Here is a 16,172-nt window from a genome sequence, read left to right as displayed (position 1 = left end):
TACTCCACTGTCAGGGCGGCTAGGGTCTGGAACCAACTTCCAAGGGAAGTGGTGCTGGCTCCTACCCTGGGGGTCGTTAAGAGGAGGCTTGAGGCCTACCTAGCTGGGATCATTTGAGTCCAGTTTTTTCTCCTGCCCAGGCAGGGGGTCGGACTTGAAGATCTGCAAGGTCCCTTCCGACCTGACTTCTATGATTCTATGAATTCTAAATATTTTAAGAATGCAGCAGAATACCTTTATGGCAACTATGAACTGGAGCTTAACCAGGAGAGTGACGTTCTTCGGCATAGAGTCTCTTGCCTTACAAACAAATGGCTATTAATAATAATAAAGCTATTTGATATTGAAGTCAAAGGTCCATTCAGCAGATCCCTGGCTTCACCTTTCAAATCCTAAAATAAATCTGCGTTGACCCTCCCTTTCTCTGGCAGCTGAGAGCCTTGGAGGAGCTGCCCTCAGTCCATGACAGCTAAGTGGTTGAAAGGAAGCTTTGGCATGGACTCAACTTGCAGTGAAGAAACTGGTTTGGGCTGGCTGAGATAATCCCTCTCGCTCAGCTGGTGTTCCCTTGCTCACGTGGCTTGCTGCCGAATGAGAATGTAATTCAAACTGTGGCAGCCTGCTGCGCTTGAGTTGCTCCGAGTGAATTACCTGCCCCCTTGAATGCTGCACAACAAACCAGGAGCATCAACAGCGCCAAAAGTGGCTGGGTTACAGGATCTGCTGACCACTGCAATATCCAGGGGTGTCTGGAGCAAGGGCAGAGGCGCAATCAAATCAATCTACCATGTGTGCTCGTGATAAAGGCACCGCTCAAACTGAATTTCTGTAAAATCAATCTGTTCCCTATTTGGAATTCCTGGGTGACTGATCACTGTTGCAGCTGCTTATAACTGTTTAATCCAGTAAATGTAGTGGCATAAATACCACTGAGCTACATTTTTGGATTGGTGTGCTGGGAAAAGTTAGTCTTCAAATACAATTATAACTGGCAAGTTATAATTGTAATGTGTAATACTTAGACAAAATTATAACTATACTAAATCTGAGTCTTATGTTCACCAAATGACTTCCTACTTGCTAAAGTGCTAGCTTTATTATTTGAGGGGCATAGTCTATTACTGGACACAGCTCTTAGACTTGGAACTGTGATTCGACAGGAGCAGTGGTCCAAGGAGCAGGGTGTTTTGGAGAATGAATTGGCTGGAAACCAGGGCAATTGTAAATGGCTTACAAGAACTCAGTTCATTGCCTGAATTCGCAATGCACCAGCTGAATGGTTGTAGTATATGTATGTTGTGATGGTGAAACGCTAGTTGGAGCTCCCCTCCTGACTAGGATTAGTTTCCAGAATCTTTTCTGGCACAAAATTAGCCTCTTGCCTATCAGGTAGATTGTCTAAGCTTCCAGGAGTGTGGGAAATGTCAGGTTTTCTCCAGGGCTTTTGAGCTCTGTGGCATTAAAACCCATGTATCTGTGTCCTAAAGGAAGAGGTTAACAAGTTGCTCCAGATGCTGGAGAAAATTCCTGCATGCTTTCCCCTATTAGCCAGAATTACCAGGAAAGCTGGCTGGGCCAGTCTTGTCCAAACTAGTTGCAGTAGTACTCCTTTGAACATGCCACCTTTGCTTCTCCCATCCTAAGGGGATGCATATGAAGTGTTGTCAGCGTTAGATGAGGCAGAAACTAAACAGATGCTTGGACCTGTGCAGTCTTCCCTTACAGCACTTACTTAATGCTACTTGCGTTAGAGTGGTGCCTAAAGCCCTCAGCCGGGATCAGAGTCCCATTGTGCTAGACACTGTGCAAGCATATGGGAGGAGATGAGCTTTTTGGCTGAAAAACTTACAGTTTAAATAAACGAAGGAAAGGCTAAGCTAAGAGTGGGTTTGTTAGAGGCATCACAGTAGGTCAGTGGTCGATTTGGGAATAAAACTCCAGACTCAAATGTCCCAGTTCAGTGCCTTATCTACAAGATTGTGCTGAACCTGCTGTGGCGTGTGCTGAGCTGGAGGTCAGACTTAGATGATCGTTGGATCTGTTTTTAGATTTCGTCTTTCAGGCGAAGTGGTCTGATTAGCTTTTTGTTCTCTGAAGTGCGCACGATGCTGAAAACTAACTTGCTTGTTCTAACCTCTCTCTGAGCCCCAGGGATTGTCATGGGCTTTTTCGTACTGCCCAAGTAGCTTTTCTTGCTATTAATTCAGTTTGCGGTAACTTTGGAGCCATATCCATTAAGCAGTCATTTCTCTCAGGATTTTTTTGCACAGCGTGATCTGTAGAAAGAGCTCAGAGGTTTCTACCCTATCTGAACTTGGGCTTCTACGTCAGTCAGAAACCCTCCCCCCCCCCACTCCTTTTTTCTGTAACTGCTGTGCCTTAAAACTGTAGCCATCCCTTCACTGGATGTTAACAGGATTAGGAATTACTGTTTGGTCTGAACAAAACTTTTTTTTTCTTTTAGACAGACAGGGTGTTCTGAAAACTGCAGAGCATCCAAAGCCAGGGTAATGGGAGATTCCCCCCCACCATGGCTGCCTGAAATCACAAGTCAAGTTGGGGAGTGGCTTTTTGGTTAGACACCTTCAACTAGATCTGTGCTCACGCTTGCCTTTATATAGAGCTAGTTGGAAATTTTCCAGCAAACAATTTTGCCTCGGAAATATGCCAGTTTGACAAAACTGTTTGTTCTTGGGGAATGTGATGTTGATGATTTTCCTGCCAGCTTCCCTGCCCACCTGACTCCTCAAATACTTGCCTGGCATCTGTCTTTCCAGGGACCTGGCTTCCCAGGCTACTAGGGGGAACAAGTCAGGTATTGGCCGATATGGCTCCTTAAAAACTGGCCATTGGTATTGGCCCAAAAAATCTCTATCGGTGCACCCCTAGATTTACTAATTAAATATTTGTGAATTTTAACACATCCTATGTATGCAAATGGTAAAGACAGAAAGTAACCTGCTGTCTGCACAACATACATTTGATCTTGGTGTGGTTGCAGTCGCATTAATTATCACTAAATGCTAATTGAAATGTAGTTTGTCACACTTAACATCAGAGTATTCAAATTCCTGATTTGCAGGATATACAGATACTCAGACTTAATTCTGCTTTGAATGTTGGGCCTGACTTCAAGACGGCCCTGGTCATAAGGTATAAGCTGTACTTACTACATTCTGAAACTTCAGGTGACAAATATATGTGCTAATATTAAATGTACTTCTTCATCTGCTATAACCTTTATTATTAGCAGAAGCTGGTCCTGGAGGGCAGGTTGGGAAGGCTAGAAGCAGTAATAGAGTAAATTGGACTTTAAATTATCATAACCGTGTAGTTAAAATAGACCAAAAGTGCCTGTATTGAAGACCGCCACAGTTGTCTGCTTATGACAATGGTTAATATGATGCTTTGTATTCGGTGTGTGGTACTAGTCTTTTTGGCATATCACACAACCGTTATAAAATAGCTCCCACGTCCTGCTTCAGGTTTATTTGACAATAAAGAGTAGTGTTCCCGCTACTTGGATAGTCTCTCAGGTGCTGGTCTCACTTGCCTGTGTTTGGATGTGGTGAATGGGCTCTTTTCTTGCTCCTCTTTGGACAGGAAGAAGTAAAAACCAGCTATTGTCTGGAGGTAGATAAGCCTCTAACTGTTTTTGCAGCTCCCGCTGCCAGTGGTGGAAGGGACAAATGCTAATAATAGGCTCTGTCCAGGACTACTGCATCAAAGGCTGTTCTCCCACCTGCTGCTGTCTACTCAGGGTCACAGCCTCCTCAGTAGCAGGATCAAAATGCGTCTTCCTCCCCAGTCTGTTACTTTCTGACTTGGATCTAACTTCTATTCCTAAACAAGTAGGAAAGCAGGAGGAAAACTATTAGTTTGTGGCTGTCTGAGGGATTGGAATTGGATTTTACTGAATGCTAGTAGTAGATACTAAATACTGTCCTGTACGATATATCCCAGCTGGGATATATTACACGGTTTGATCTGTCCTGTTGCTTGCTTCTGCTTCCTCTCAACAGATGACTTTCAGTTTCTGTCTTGCCCCCAACAGAGCAGTTGTGGACCAAAAAAAGCTAATGTGGTTGATCTGTGTAAGCTTCAAGTGACTTTCATTCTAAGTGTGTCTAAACGGTGCTATTTCTATAGTTTCTGGAATACCAGATCATTTGAAAAACTCCTCTCCTGCTATGCCTGAGTTTAAACCGCATTTAACATTTGTAATTCTTGTTTTTCCATTTTGGTCTCATCATGTTTTTGTTCATGCATTTCATAAAACTTTGTCCCTGAAATAGATCTCATTCTCTGTGTAAGGAAGCTGGATTGGCCTGTTTCACTTCCTGGTTTTCATGCCTTTTAAAATATGAAATGAAAACCAAGCATTGATGTTAAGCGACTTGCTTAATTTCTCTTTGTTCTAGTTTGAGTTAGGGGGTCCTTCATCCATATTAATGGGTACTATGAGACGCATTAAACTCGACAAGTACCTACACTTGTCACACCCACCAGCATAGGCATCAGATCTGCTGTGACTGGAGACTTAGACCTTCTTCTTTGCCACAGTGGCAATAAACAGGCATACTGAGCAGCAGCTGTCTCTGCAGATTAGAAATCTTTCTATAGCTGACAAGTGGCTGAAACATGTAGCTAAAATCTTTTATTGCAGTTGTTAACTTCAGAAGGACCCTAGTGCTCGCTCTCTGGAAGAAATGAAGTTACTTTTAAGAACAAAAATTACTGATGCAGAACACGGGTGCCGTAGGAACACATTTTTCCTACGGTACTCTTGATTACTGGATCTTTACTGTGTCCCCCCTCACTCCCCAAACTTTCATCTTGGGAAAAGGTATGTAATACCCAGTTTGGAGCATCTAATGAAGAGCATGTTTAAAAAAAATAGGAATCTTAGTCATTATCCACTGAGTGTAGCCTAGGGACCTACTTAATCGTGGTTGTGTGGATTTTGCGGAAACCAGAACATCCAGGATTGTTTGCGAAATCCACAAAATCAACACAAAAACCTTAAAAAAAATCTGGCTCCTCAGTGGGAGCCAACGGTCCTTGCTGCTGGGAGGGAGGGGAAGGCCACTGGTGGGGCGGCAGGGGACACCATGTGCACATGTAGGCTTGCACATGGCTGCCAGGCAGCCTGCAGAGCAGCTCCCGCAGGTAAGTCTGGTGTTGGGACAGGAGGTGGTAATTGAGGCCCTCATAGGGAGGGAGGGAGTTGGGTGGGGCTTGGGCCGGGGCTGCTGCCCAGCTGGGACAGCGTGTGGGTCTTGGGGCCTACTCAGGAGTGGGACAGGACTGTTGGAAACTTGGGGGGTGGGGGGGCTGGCTCCTGCCACTGTATGTGCTCCCAGGGAGGGGGCAGGGGGAGCATGTGACCCCAGATGTGTGTGCAGGGCAGAGGCGGGCTCCCCACCTTGCTGCCCTGCCCCTGGGACCTCTGTGGCCCAGCAGGAGGGACTCAGCATGGCAGGGGAGAGCGGGGCTGGGTGGGAAGCTTCTTGCTGCTGTGAGCCCTGCACTGCCTGCCCATCTGGCAACAGCGGGGGTGGCGGGACGGAGTTATGCTCCTTGCTGCTGCTGGGTTTGCAGGGGGTGCCTTGCTGTAGCGTCGTGAGGCTCCTGGCAGTGGCACAGAGCTTCCCTGCCTGGTCCCACTCTGCCTTGCTATGCCGGGTCCCACCTTCTAAGCTGGAGAGGCCCTGGGAGGGCGGGCAGCAGGGTGAGGAGCCTGAGCCTGCAGCGGGCAGCCTACGTCCAGCCTCCCACTGGCTCTGCTCCAGCCGTGTCACCCATGGGGGAAGAGCAGCTGGGGCTTGGGCACTGTTGTGGCAGACAGGGGTCTGTGGACCCAGGTCCCTGGCCTGGCTGTGGGTGGGGAGTGAGGGGCACCAGCAGGGCAAGGGGGGCTTTGGGCGGGGAAGGGGAGTGAGGGGCACCAGCAGGGCTGGGGGGCTGTGGCTTGGGAGTGAGGGGCCTGGACTTGCTTCCTGGCGAAAGAAGAGGGCAAGGGGAACTCTGATTTTCCATGATAAAAACCCCAGAATCAAATGCCAAATTTTCTAGGTATTTAGAATTTATTTATAATAGTGAATGAGGTACTGGTGGGCTTTCAAATGGCTTTATAATTGTAAATATACCAATGAAGCATTGTGTTCAACTGATACCTCTGTGCGTGCACATGTATATGCGGCGTTCCATGTTAATCAGCAATTTTTTTTTTTTTTTTTTCAGAGAATTTGTGATTTTTTTTTAAGTGGAGAAAATCAGGATCCCTGAATATGTATTAGTGTTTGTCTCTCACTTAATAGCTATTCTTTGCCTTTAACCTGGGTAGGTGATTGCTATGTTGTAGCTAGGATTTGGGTGTCTTTCGCTGAATCCTCGTGGTGAACAGTTAACTAGTATAGATGCAGCCTTTGAGCTTAATAGAGCAAAGTAAAATAATTGGAGTTCCAACTGGCATTTTCTTCAGCTCAGATGCAAGGAAATAAAAGCTGTCCCTAGGAACAGATGGTGTTGCTGCAGGCTGCTTTTTGCATCTGACGCAAACTTATTTTCAGCTATGAAACCCGAACCTGCTGTTCTTGGAGATCTTCAACGCTTTTCCTTAAAAAAAAGAAGAAGTTATCATTGCACAGAGCATGCACTCTGTCTTTGTCATGCGGAGCTGATATTTTGGCTAAAAAATTACCTTGTGATAATATGTGTGGACTGTGTCTACAGTCCACTAGAATCCTCTACTTCTCCCTCAGGATAATATAGAAGCAAAGATGATGGAAAGATCTGTTTTTTAGAGCAGCTGTCACTTCGTTACCTTGAGAGACCTGTGTCGTTATATACAGTTTCATGCAGCATAATTTGTCTTGTTAAGTGATCCGGGATGTGGTGTAATCGGTGTGCACCCATCTTCTGCATTTGTGGAGTGATCCGTTTGGACAAAACGACAAAGGTAGTTCACTCTTCAGCAAGTGTAACAGTTGCTGTATGTGCTGTTCAGATCTCATCTTGTTCAATCAAAAGATTATTTTAAAAATTTGCAGTTGGCAAATTTAAGAAGCATTCTTGTTGCAGAAACTGTAATGGCTCTTCAGAGGAAGGGTAAAGCATTTGCTAACAAAAATCTAAGCTGGGGTAAATTGCAGGGTTCCTAGATCATATTTTCCTGTAAATTCCTAATATTATCGGGGGGGGGGGGAAGGGGAGCATCGCTGGAGGCAGAGATTTAAGATGCTTACATTGAGAGTATGTCTATGATTTTGTACAATATATCCTCGCCTAGAGATAATGGCCAGGAGTGGGAGGAACGGTAAATATTCCAGGAATGCTGTTGTATGGAAACTGAAGGGTACAACAATGCTGTTGTTTCAAGCTAGACTGGCTAAAACAGAAAAGAAATTCCAGGGTAATGGTCACTATAAAAGCAAGTTAATATAATGTTTCTTTCTGTACCTCCATGTCCGCCCAGCAGTTTCACGGTGTTCTCTTATAAGATAAGAGGCACTCTTTCCTTATTTGCAGTTCTGCCCATAACGATTGACTGCAAATACTGTAAAAAACTTAATGGTTGTTGTCAAGTGATGCAGAATACCTTGAGTTCTGCAAAATCATAGTTTTTAAGCAATCCTCCTAATATTTAGGGCCAATAGGAGATTACCGAGTAAAACCTTAGAGTTTTGAAATCAACTCTAATTTGGTGTTATATAGCTTTGCTGTGTGTGACATCAGATCGCATGATAGGTCAACCTACATTAGTATGCGTTTCAGTGGAGGATACCGCAGTTTGTCTTGTACCTGAAGAATCAGAGGAGTGAGATTCATGAATTTCTTCCATTTGGCTGGCTGCACTTAAAAAATGCATCATGTATTTTGCATGCAAATGTGTGCATGTGCCTTTAAGAATGTCTCGGGGATTTGTGACACTGTTCAGGAGCAGGAGCCGCACCAGATTTGCATAATTACATAATCCAGCATACAGCCTTATTAATATTTGTGTCTTGCACCAAGTGGAGATGTTTGTGTTTCCTGGGAATAAAACCTGGCATTTACAAAGAGTGGCTGTAAGTGCTCTTCATGACTTCAGGCTGTGCGCATGTGTTGTGCAGCCTCACTTATTTAGATTATGCAGGTTCTTGTATGTGGTTCAGGTGACACGCTTTCACTCAATTTTCCAGCTTTATACTCCATTTATTAACCTTCACCACAAGTTTATGCAACTTTGAGCCCACTTAAACAAAAGATGCTTTCTGTTTTGCGTACCTTTTTTGTATTCAGTAGTCCAAATACAGACTTATTTTTTTTTTTTATGAAACATATTGCATAGTGCATTTTTGTAGCATTTCTCTGTCTCTCCTAGGGGACTGGGATTGAGCAAGCTATGGGTAAAACCTCCTTTTTGTGTATTGTCAGTACATATCCTTTCGTTTTGGGATTTGCTAGCTTGTTACGCCACGGCACTGGATCCTCTGGAAATCATTGGCTGTTGTAGGCTGTAAAGTTGTCTTGGCATAGAATATTCCTGGAGAGATGAAATTTGGAGGATGCCTCTGTAGTGACTCTTGGTGCCCAACCTAAGAGACCTGAACTCGGAGCGGTAGCCTGCCGAATGCAAATATGACACAGAATAGACACAGTAGGGATGATCACCTACCAGCAGTCAATGTAGAGCTGATGAAAGAACAGCTAGAGAGGCTGGATATCTATAAGTCAGCAGGACCGAATGAGCTCCGTCCGAGAGTGCTGAGCGAACTAGCAGAAGTCACCGCAGGACCGCTAGCGAACCTTTTTGAGAATTCGTGGTGCTCAGGAAAGGTCCCAAAAGACTGGAAGAGGGCCAATGTTGCACCCATCTTGAAGAAGGGGGGGAGAGGGGACCCAGGAAAAAGCCTCAAAAAATTTCTCAGAGTCCATACGCAATATGCTAGTAGAAGGCAAAATTCTGAAGGAAAGCCAGCACGGTTTTGTCGCGGGTTGGTCGTGTCTGACTCATCTCCTTCTACGACCCGGGTACTTGCCACCTGGGTAAGATGAGGTAGACGTCATTTCCTTGGACGTTAGGAAGGCCTTTGATTTGGTGTCCCATGTGAGGCTTTCAAGGTAAAACTATAGGGGACTATGGACTCAACAGTTCAACAGTCAGATGGGTGGGAAACTGACTGTGGGGTCGGACCCAGACAGTGCTAATAGACAGATCTGTGTCGACCTGGTGGAAGGTAGCCAGTGGGGTCCCCCAGGGTTTGGTACATGGACCGGTGCTTTTCAACAACTTCAACTTCATCAGTGAACTGGATGTGGGGGTGAAATGCACGCTGGCAAAGTTTGCTGATGATGCTAAGCTTTGGGGTAGTGTGGCCACGCATCGTGGTAGTTTAACGATCCAGGTGGACCTAGATAGATAAGTTAGATGGGCGAACCAGAACCAGATGCTGTTCAGCACTGAGAAAGTGTAAAATGCTCCATCTGAGCAGGAAAAATCTGCAACAAACTTACAGGCTCAGTGGCGCTATGCTAGCTAGCACCCTATCTGAAGGGGACCTGGGGGTCATGATTGCCCATAAAATGAATATGAGCCACCAGCGTGATGCCACAGTTTGCAGAGCAAACAGTACGCTGGCGTGCATCAACGAGTGCATCTCAAGCAAAATTAAGAAGTTATTCTCCTGCTCTTCTTGATATTGGTGAGGCCACAGCTGGAGTACTGTGTCCAGTTCTGGGTGCAGCGCTTCAGGAAGGATGTGGAGAAGCTTGAGAGGGTCCAAAGGAGGACCACGCTTATGATTGGAGGTTGGAGGAGAGGCTGAAAAACTTGGGACTGTTCAGCTTGGAGAAGAGAAGACTCAGAGGCGACTTGGTGGCAGCTTATAAGGTGTATATCAGGGCCTGGGGGAGCAACTATTTACCAGGGTCCCCCAGGGGAAGACTAGAAATAATGGGCACAAGCTGATCGAAGATTGCTTCAGACTAGACATGAGAAAAAACTTCTTTATGAGGGTTTGGAAGAAGCTCCCTCCAGAGGTGCCACAGGCACCCACCCTGGCAGTCTTCAGAAAGCATCTTGATGCCCATCTGGCTGGGGTCATTTGATCCCAGCGGTCTTTCCTGCCCAAGTGCAGGGGGACTGGACCCAACGATCTTAGGTTAGGGGCTGGAAGGGAAACTATGAAACTTGCACCGTAATTCATCCCTAAAGTGGTCCTAGGTGATCTCTGTGAGGTAGGAGGTTGATCATTTGAATCAAGACTTGTCTTCCCAAGCCCATGTCCGCAATCATGATCTTTACAATACTTCAACCTCAGATGCTGAAAAGGCCCTCATCTGCTGGAGTACTGGAGTGTTTCACTGGTTGCCTGCCTGTCTAATCTGTGTAAGGTGAGAAGCCAACTTGCTTGGCTACGACTGGCAACCAAACCTCAGAAATCAGGAGCAAAACTCATGTAGTATTTTTGCTTGGTTTATGGGCTGACTGGCTGCATAGAGGTAAAATGCTCAATTGGCTGCTGTTTGCATGGGTGAACCCACAAACAGTAGTAGCTGCCCAGCTAGACTTTCTGTATTTGTGTTGTATCCCCACCAGAACTAGCAGGAACTGGAATGACTGACATATTGGGCAGGATTCGGTAACCTTCTCCTATCTGAGAACCAAGTGAAGAATGCGCTGTGTCTGGCTGTGATTCTTGACGTGGAAATTTTTAGTAAATTTTACAGCGGAGATGTGTGGGAGGAGCATTATTCTTGGAAAGGTTACTAAGCATGCTTCCTGCATCCTCCCAGCTCTGCCCCTGGATCGGAGTACATCTGAACCTAGCAAATTCCTTCCCATTACAGTGGCAAGATATTGGCAGCACCTTTGGTCTCCCTGGATCTTTATCTGTGTCATTTCCTGGGCTCAACTGTGGCTGGGGTGTATATGAGGACTTGGAGTGGATAGTCTTGTTCAGTCTTTTGCAGGCAACCCTTGAGGGCTATCCATGCTGGTGAGCGAGGCTCTTTGATCCTTCGGTGTCCAGGTGATTGGCCATAAATGCAGAAGACTAGACTTAATGGCTCAGGAAGCCTCTTGCAGTCCTGTGTCCCAAGTGCATTTTCCTTGCTGTAAAGGACTGCCACCTGGGAATGGTTTGAAGGGCTCATGGACACATTATTTTCTCCCTGCCAGGGTTCTTAGTTGAACTAGGTTTTCCATGATCTTTTAGGGAGAGATGTACTCTGAGACTCACAAAGTTCCCTTAGCTGTTTGATTTCTGTTACTGCTATGAGACAATCACTGCCTTAACAGTGGTTTATGGGAGTAGTTCCTTGATTTACCTAAAAAAAAAAAAACCCCAGACAACTGGACTCTGCTTTAAGTATTATTCAGCTGTGTGTCATACAGGTGGAAGCTTTTTGTGCCTCCCCCTCCCTCCCCATTTTTTTTTTTTTTTTGGCCTTTGAATGGATCGCTGCTATGGTTGTTCTGCTGCGCTTCCCACAGGTTGGGATGGTGAAAAAGGCGCTTGATCATGAGTTATGTCTCTCAGCTTCTGTTTGCCCTTACTTGTCCCTGGGACTAGTTTTGATACCAGCTCAAACTGAAGCTCTTGTCAGCTGACTTCGAGAGAGAAACTGGTCCAGATTGCCGCAGAAGCCTTCCATTCCAGATCAAGGCAGGCAAGGTTGCCTGCCTGCGTCCTTAGACCAACTAGAAATTCCAGATCAAAGCACTGGTCTGCAAAGGTCAAATAAGAAATCTGTCTCAAGTACAGTGATGCATACCATACATTGCCCTGGATAACTGTCTGTATGGCTGTGTAAAAATAGCTTGTTCCAGAGTTTGCTCACAGCCAGTGGTCCGTGTCACGTGTTGGTTGAGGGAAGAAGCACCAGCTATAATGATGGAATCATGGATTTTACATTTGAGAAAAACATTAAAGATCAATTGGAAGGCCTGTTGTCCAAGACCACGGGTCAAGGAGACTGCTTCTCTTGCCATATTTTACTTGTTTCTATTGCCGTAGTTGCAGACCGTATTAATGCTTTTGGGTGCAGGGTGTCACAATTGGGTTCTTGTTGCAGGTGGTTGTATCAGTAGTGGTTGGAGTGAGATGCAAATCCCCATGATGCCACTTTGGTCTCTGCCTATATTCACTGACTCGATTGTGATCTTTAATATTTTTATTATGAAAGTTATTCACTTTTAAAGTGTTTTCCTGGAAAGCAGTCTCTTGGCCGCTAGATGAGTAGGAATCATCAGAATACCTTTCTGCTACTGGGAAGCAGTAAATTGTCACTAAATTAAATCTCCACTCCACTTTCATCATACACCTACATGCCACATGTAGCTTTGTGTCCAGGCTCTAGGCTAGTGGAGTGCCCTCCACTACTACTTTGAGAACCAGTGTTGGTGCTGCCTCATCTTACCTGAGTGCTTCTCAACTGCTGCTTCTGGGTATAAGTGCCCCAGGTGCCTGCTGCGCAGCCAGCCCAGCAAGGGCTGGCACATGCATACAGTAGTGCTGCATTAGGGCTCTGATCAGCCTAAAGCAAGCAGGAGCTGCCTTTTTACTACATAGCCCTTCCTGGTCCCTGTTTGCCCCTGTTTGGATGCTTATCTTGCTGGGATCCTATGACCCCAGCTGACTTCCTGCCCTTTGGGCAGGGGGCTGGACTCGACGATCTCCCGAGGTCCCTTCGAGCCCTAATGTCTATGAAATCTATGCTCGAGGCTGATCAGAGCCCTAATGCAGGAGGAGCACGTGGAGTGGTTTTACTTGGCTGCTATTGCTGTGGCAGCAGCGCCTGCATTGCAACACTCTGGTTGAGAACTGTTGGCTTATGTGTAAAGGTGGTGTTTGTCATGGGCTGTTTGAGATACCTGGCCAGGGGTGAAGGTCACCTTTGATATAGCTGAGTTGCGTGTTATGTCAAACCTGGTGTTCTTCCTGTTCCTGAAGAAGCAGAAGCACTCTGCTCCATTAAAGATTTTCAGAGTAATATTTTGCCCAAATATTTGCTTGGTCTCAATTAGCAGACTTCAGGAACACAGAGGGCATATAGTGTCCTTAGATTACTAGGGGATGGGACACTGCTTAGTTTAGAGGCATAAATAAATGTTCTGTATTCATTGTACAGTGAATTTCTTAAAATTATTTTTTTAAGCTTTTTTTTTTTTTTTAATTGGATGAAACATTTTAAATGATAATTGTGAAGCCACAGCATGAGTTTTATGCAGGCTCAAACTTTGTTTATTGTGTCCTTTTATTCAGTTGCCCATGTGGGGCCTGTTGGTTCGCTGAGGGCATATCAAAGTGCAAGTATTGGCTTAGCAAATGGATTGTAAGATGGATCCAAGCTATTTTAATGCAAATTTCTGCAGTTGGTTGCACTCGTGGGGCTCACGGTACAGTTACATCATCCCTCTCGTGACTGTGCTGTTTTCAGCTGAACTGACTGCTTGCTTTTTTGCTTCCTGGTTTTTACGAATGCTTCAGTCAAGCAGAAAATCAAGAAATGAGTCCAGCGGTAGTTAAACCCTTTTCCTTTTTCTCTCTCAACTTTCCATAGGCTGGAGTGAAAGGGACGTTAGGAAGATTAGTAGGAATTTTTGAGGTAAGTTTATTAAAATATCTACTGAGATTGTAAAATTTTGCTGCAAAATGTCATGTCAGTGAAAATTCCACTTCCAGCTGCAGCGAAGCAGTTTGCATGTTGGCCCTACTAGACAATCGCATATGGAAATAAAATTAAAAAAAAGAGGCTCCTTGCAAATGTGTGCTGAGTTTTCAAGGGTTGGGGGTTCCCTTAGTTTTCATTTCTGTCAGACTTACTGGTGACCAGCAGCTACCAAAATTGGGCCTCTTGCTGGGAATGCCAGTGCTGTCCAGTAGTAGAGAAAATAATTTTGAGGAGTTACTTTCATTTGTGTATTTAGCATGGACCTCTGCATACTGCTTCATTCTGATTCCCTTGATTCCGCTCCCCCTCCCCCCATTTACACACGCAAACTCTTAATCCCCTCTGAATAGCGTTTTTTATCTTGCAGTCGGAGACCACTGTCACTGGTTCTGTAGATGCCCCGTCTGTGTCGCCCCCCCAATTTTTAGACTTTTAAGCTATTATTGTCTGCTTGCAGACTTGGTTATAAACCTGTCCGCTTTGCATTTCAGAACCGGGACAGGAAACACAGAACCTATGTTTACGTACTTATTGTCACAGAAGTTTTGGAAGACTGGGAGGATTCTGTCAATATTGGTAAGATCCTTAAACTCTTGCTAGCTTCCCTGTAGACATAGCATGCCAGCTGCCTACCCACGCACTCCTCTGTGCAGAAAGCTTGGGATCCTTTGTGCGAGAGACTTAGAGAAGTTGACTTGTCCTGTCTTTTAGTTTGTTTGGAGGTCAAAAATATGATTGGGTTTTTGATTCCTCCTTAACATCTCTCGCTAACTTGGAGGCAGCTCCGTGGCTCACATAGAAGCTGGCACCATAATGTTTTGCCAGACTCTTCTTGCTTCTGGCACTGTGAGGTGTGTAAACATCTTCATATCTTTCATTAGACCAACTAAATAGTTGGAAAAATTGTTCTTTGCAAGCTTTCGGGTACAAACACCCTTCTTCAGGCAGAGGGAGAGTTTGCAGTTACTTTGTGCTCTCCTGGATGGGTTAGAAGCCAGTATGCAAGAATGTCACTGACTGGCATTCTTATACTGGCTTCTATCCCATCCAGGAGAGCATAAAACAAGTGGAAACTCTCCGTCTGCCTGAAGAAGAGTGTTTGTACTCAAAAGCTTGTAAAGAACAATTTTTTCCAACTATTTAGTTGATCTAATAAATGGTATTGGATTTACCCAAAGAACCTTGTCTGCCTGTGTCCTTAGAGACCAATGCAGCTACAGCCAATACCCCTGCAACGTCTACATATAATTCACAAGATGAACCCAGAGATGCCAAATGGGGATCCGTTATATCAGAAACATTCTGACCTGTGGTCTTTCTGAGATTTGGTTTGGTTTGTTTGTTTGTTTGTTTTTTAAACCAAAAAATGGCTCTATTTTTCCATAGTCAAAAAACAAATGAAATTCATTTTTGAAATGGAGTGCCACTAACTTAGAAAAGTTATGCGTTGAGTCTGTAAAGGTGCCTGTACGGTGTGTTTTGAGTCTGTAAAGATTGAGAGCCACTGTATTAGGCAGTGTAAATGAGGACTTATCTACTCTGGGTTTTTTTCTAGTTTTAATGTTAGTATGGCTTGATCATTTTTTTTTTTCCCCCCTGAAAATCTGAGCTCCAAATGAAAATGCTTGTTAGTATAGTTCCCAAAGGATATTTGTCAGTAGTGCTTAAAACCCCTCCCACATGATTTGGCTTGTGGGCAGGCTGTGTTCAGAAAGCATCCCACTACAAGAATAGGAGATGAATGCTGTAAACTAGAATTTGATATGCGCTGGCGAATGTGTGGGGACACTTTTATAGCACTTACTCATGCTGTGCTAAGCTCTAGGAAGTATCATTGCTCTCCTCCTTTTCATGAGCTTCTTTCCCCCTCCCCTCCTCAAAAAAGGGGGAGGGGCTAGGGGGGAAGAGATGATAGGATTCAAAATGTGCCATGATGAGTTGTTTCAAAATAGGTGGGTTTTTGTCCATTTATGTCCTGCACCGAAATTGTAGAAAGAGCCCCATGGTTTTTTTTGTCTTCAGTTTTTTAAGAAGGAAAGAAAATCAGAATCCAAAACGACCTTCATTGGATGGTGGATTTGTTACCCTAATGATAGCAAGGAGGAGGTGGAGGCTTCTTTTACTTTACTTTTACAGCTGGTAAGGGATCAGAAGACTAGTAAGACAAGGCTCCTGGCATTTCTGAACTAGCGTTGGGCTCCAGGCCAAGTTTAGTTTTGCAACATGTCCATGTTTGATGTTGATAGAGAGCTAGTCAAGAGCAAAAAGCTTAACAAAAAGTCTCTTTAGTAAATGGAGCAAGAAAATTAATTTGTCTCTTTGCCCACAGGAAGGAAAAGGGAATGGTTTAAAATAGAAGATGCCATAAAAGTTCTTCAGTGTCACAAACCAGTACAGGCCTCCTATTTTGAAACCTTGAGGCAAGGCTGCTTGGCAAACAATGGCACCCCCGTCATGACCACGACGTACTCTGAGAGCTCGATGTCCGACATCAGATGACTGAAGATGTCCCT

The 16,172-nt window shown here is 44.9% G+C and overlaps 1 protein-coding gene across 1 annotated transcript in view; it reads left to right on the top strand.

The window, feature by feature from the left end:
• NUDT3 (nudix hydrolase 3) overlaps positions 1–16,166 on the top strand; it is a 20,315-nt gene extending 4,149 nt beyond the window's left edge. The window contains exons 2-4 of the mRNA XM_019546726.1: positions 13,549–13,593; positions 14,151–14,235; positions 15,989–16,166. Of these exons, the coding sequence (XP_019402271.1) occupies positions 13,549–13,593; positions 14,151–14,235; positions 15,989–16,158 (300 nt within the window). The 3' untranslated portion in view covers positions 16,159–16,166. The remainder of the gene's footprint in view (positions 1–13,548; positions 13,594–14,150; positions 14,236–15,988) is intronic.
• The last annotated feature ends 6 nt before the right edge of the window (positions 16,167–16,172 follow it).

This window comes from Crocodylus porosus, unplaced genomic scaffold (assembly GCF_001723895.1).
Source record: "Crocodylus porosus isolate Cpor-Errol unplaced genomic scaffold, CroPor_comp1, whole genome shotgun sequence".
Taxonomy (NCBI): domain Eukaryota; kingdom Metazoa; phylum Chordata; order Crocodylia; family Crocodylidae; genus Crocodylus; species Crocodylus porosus.
This window is presented reverse-complemented; position numbering and strand designations above follow the sequence as displayed.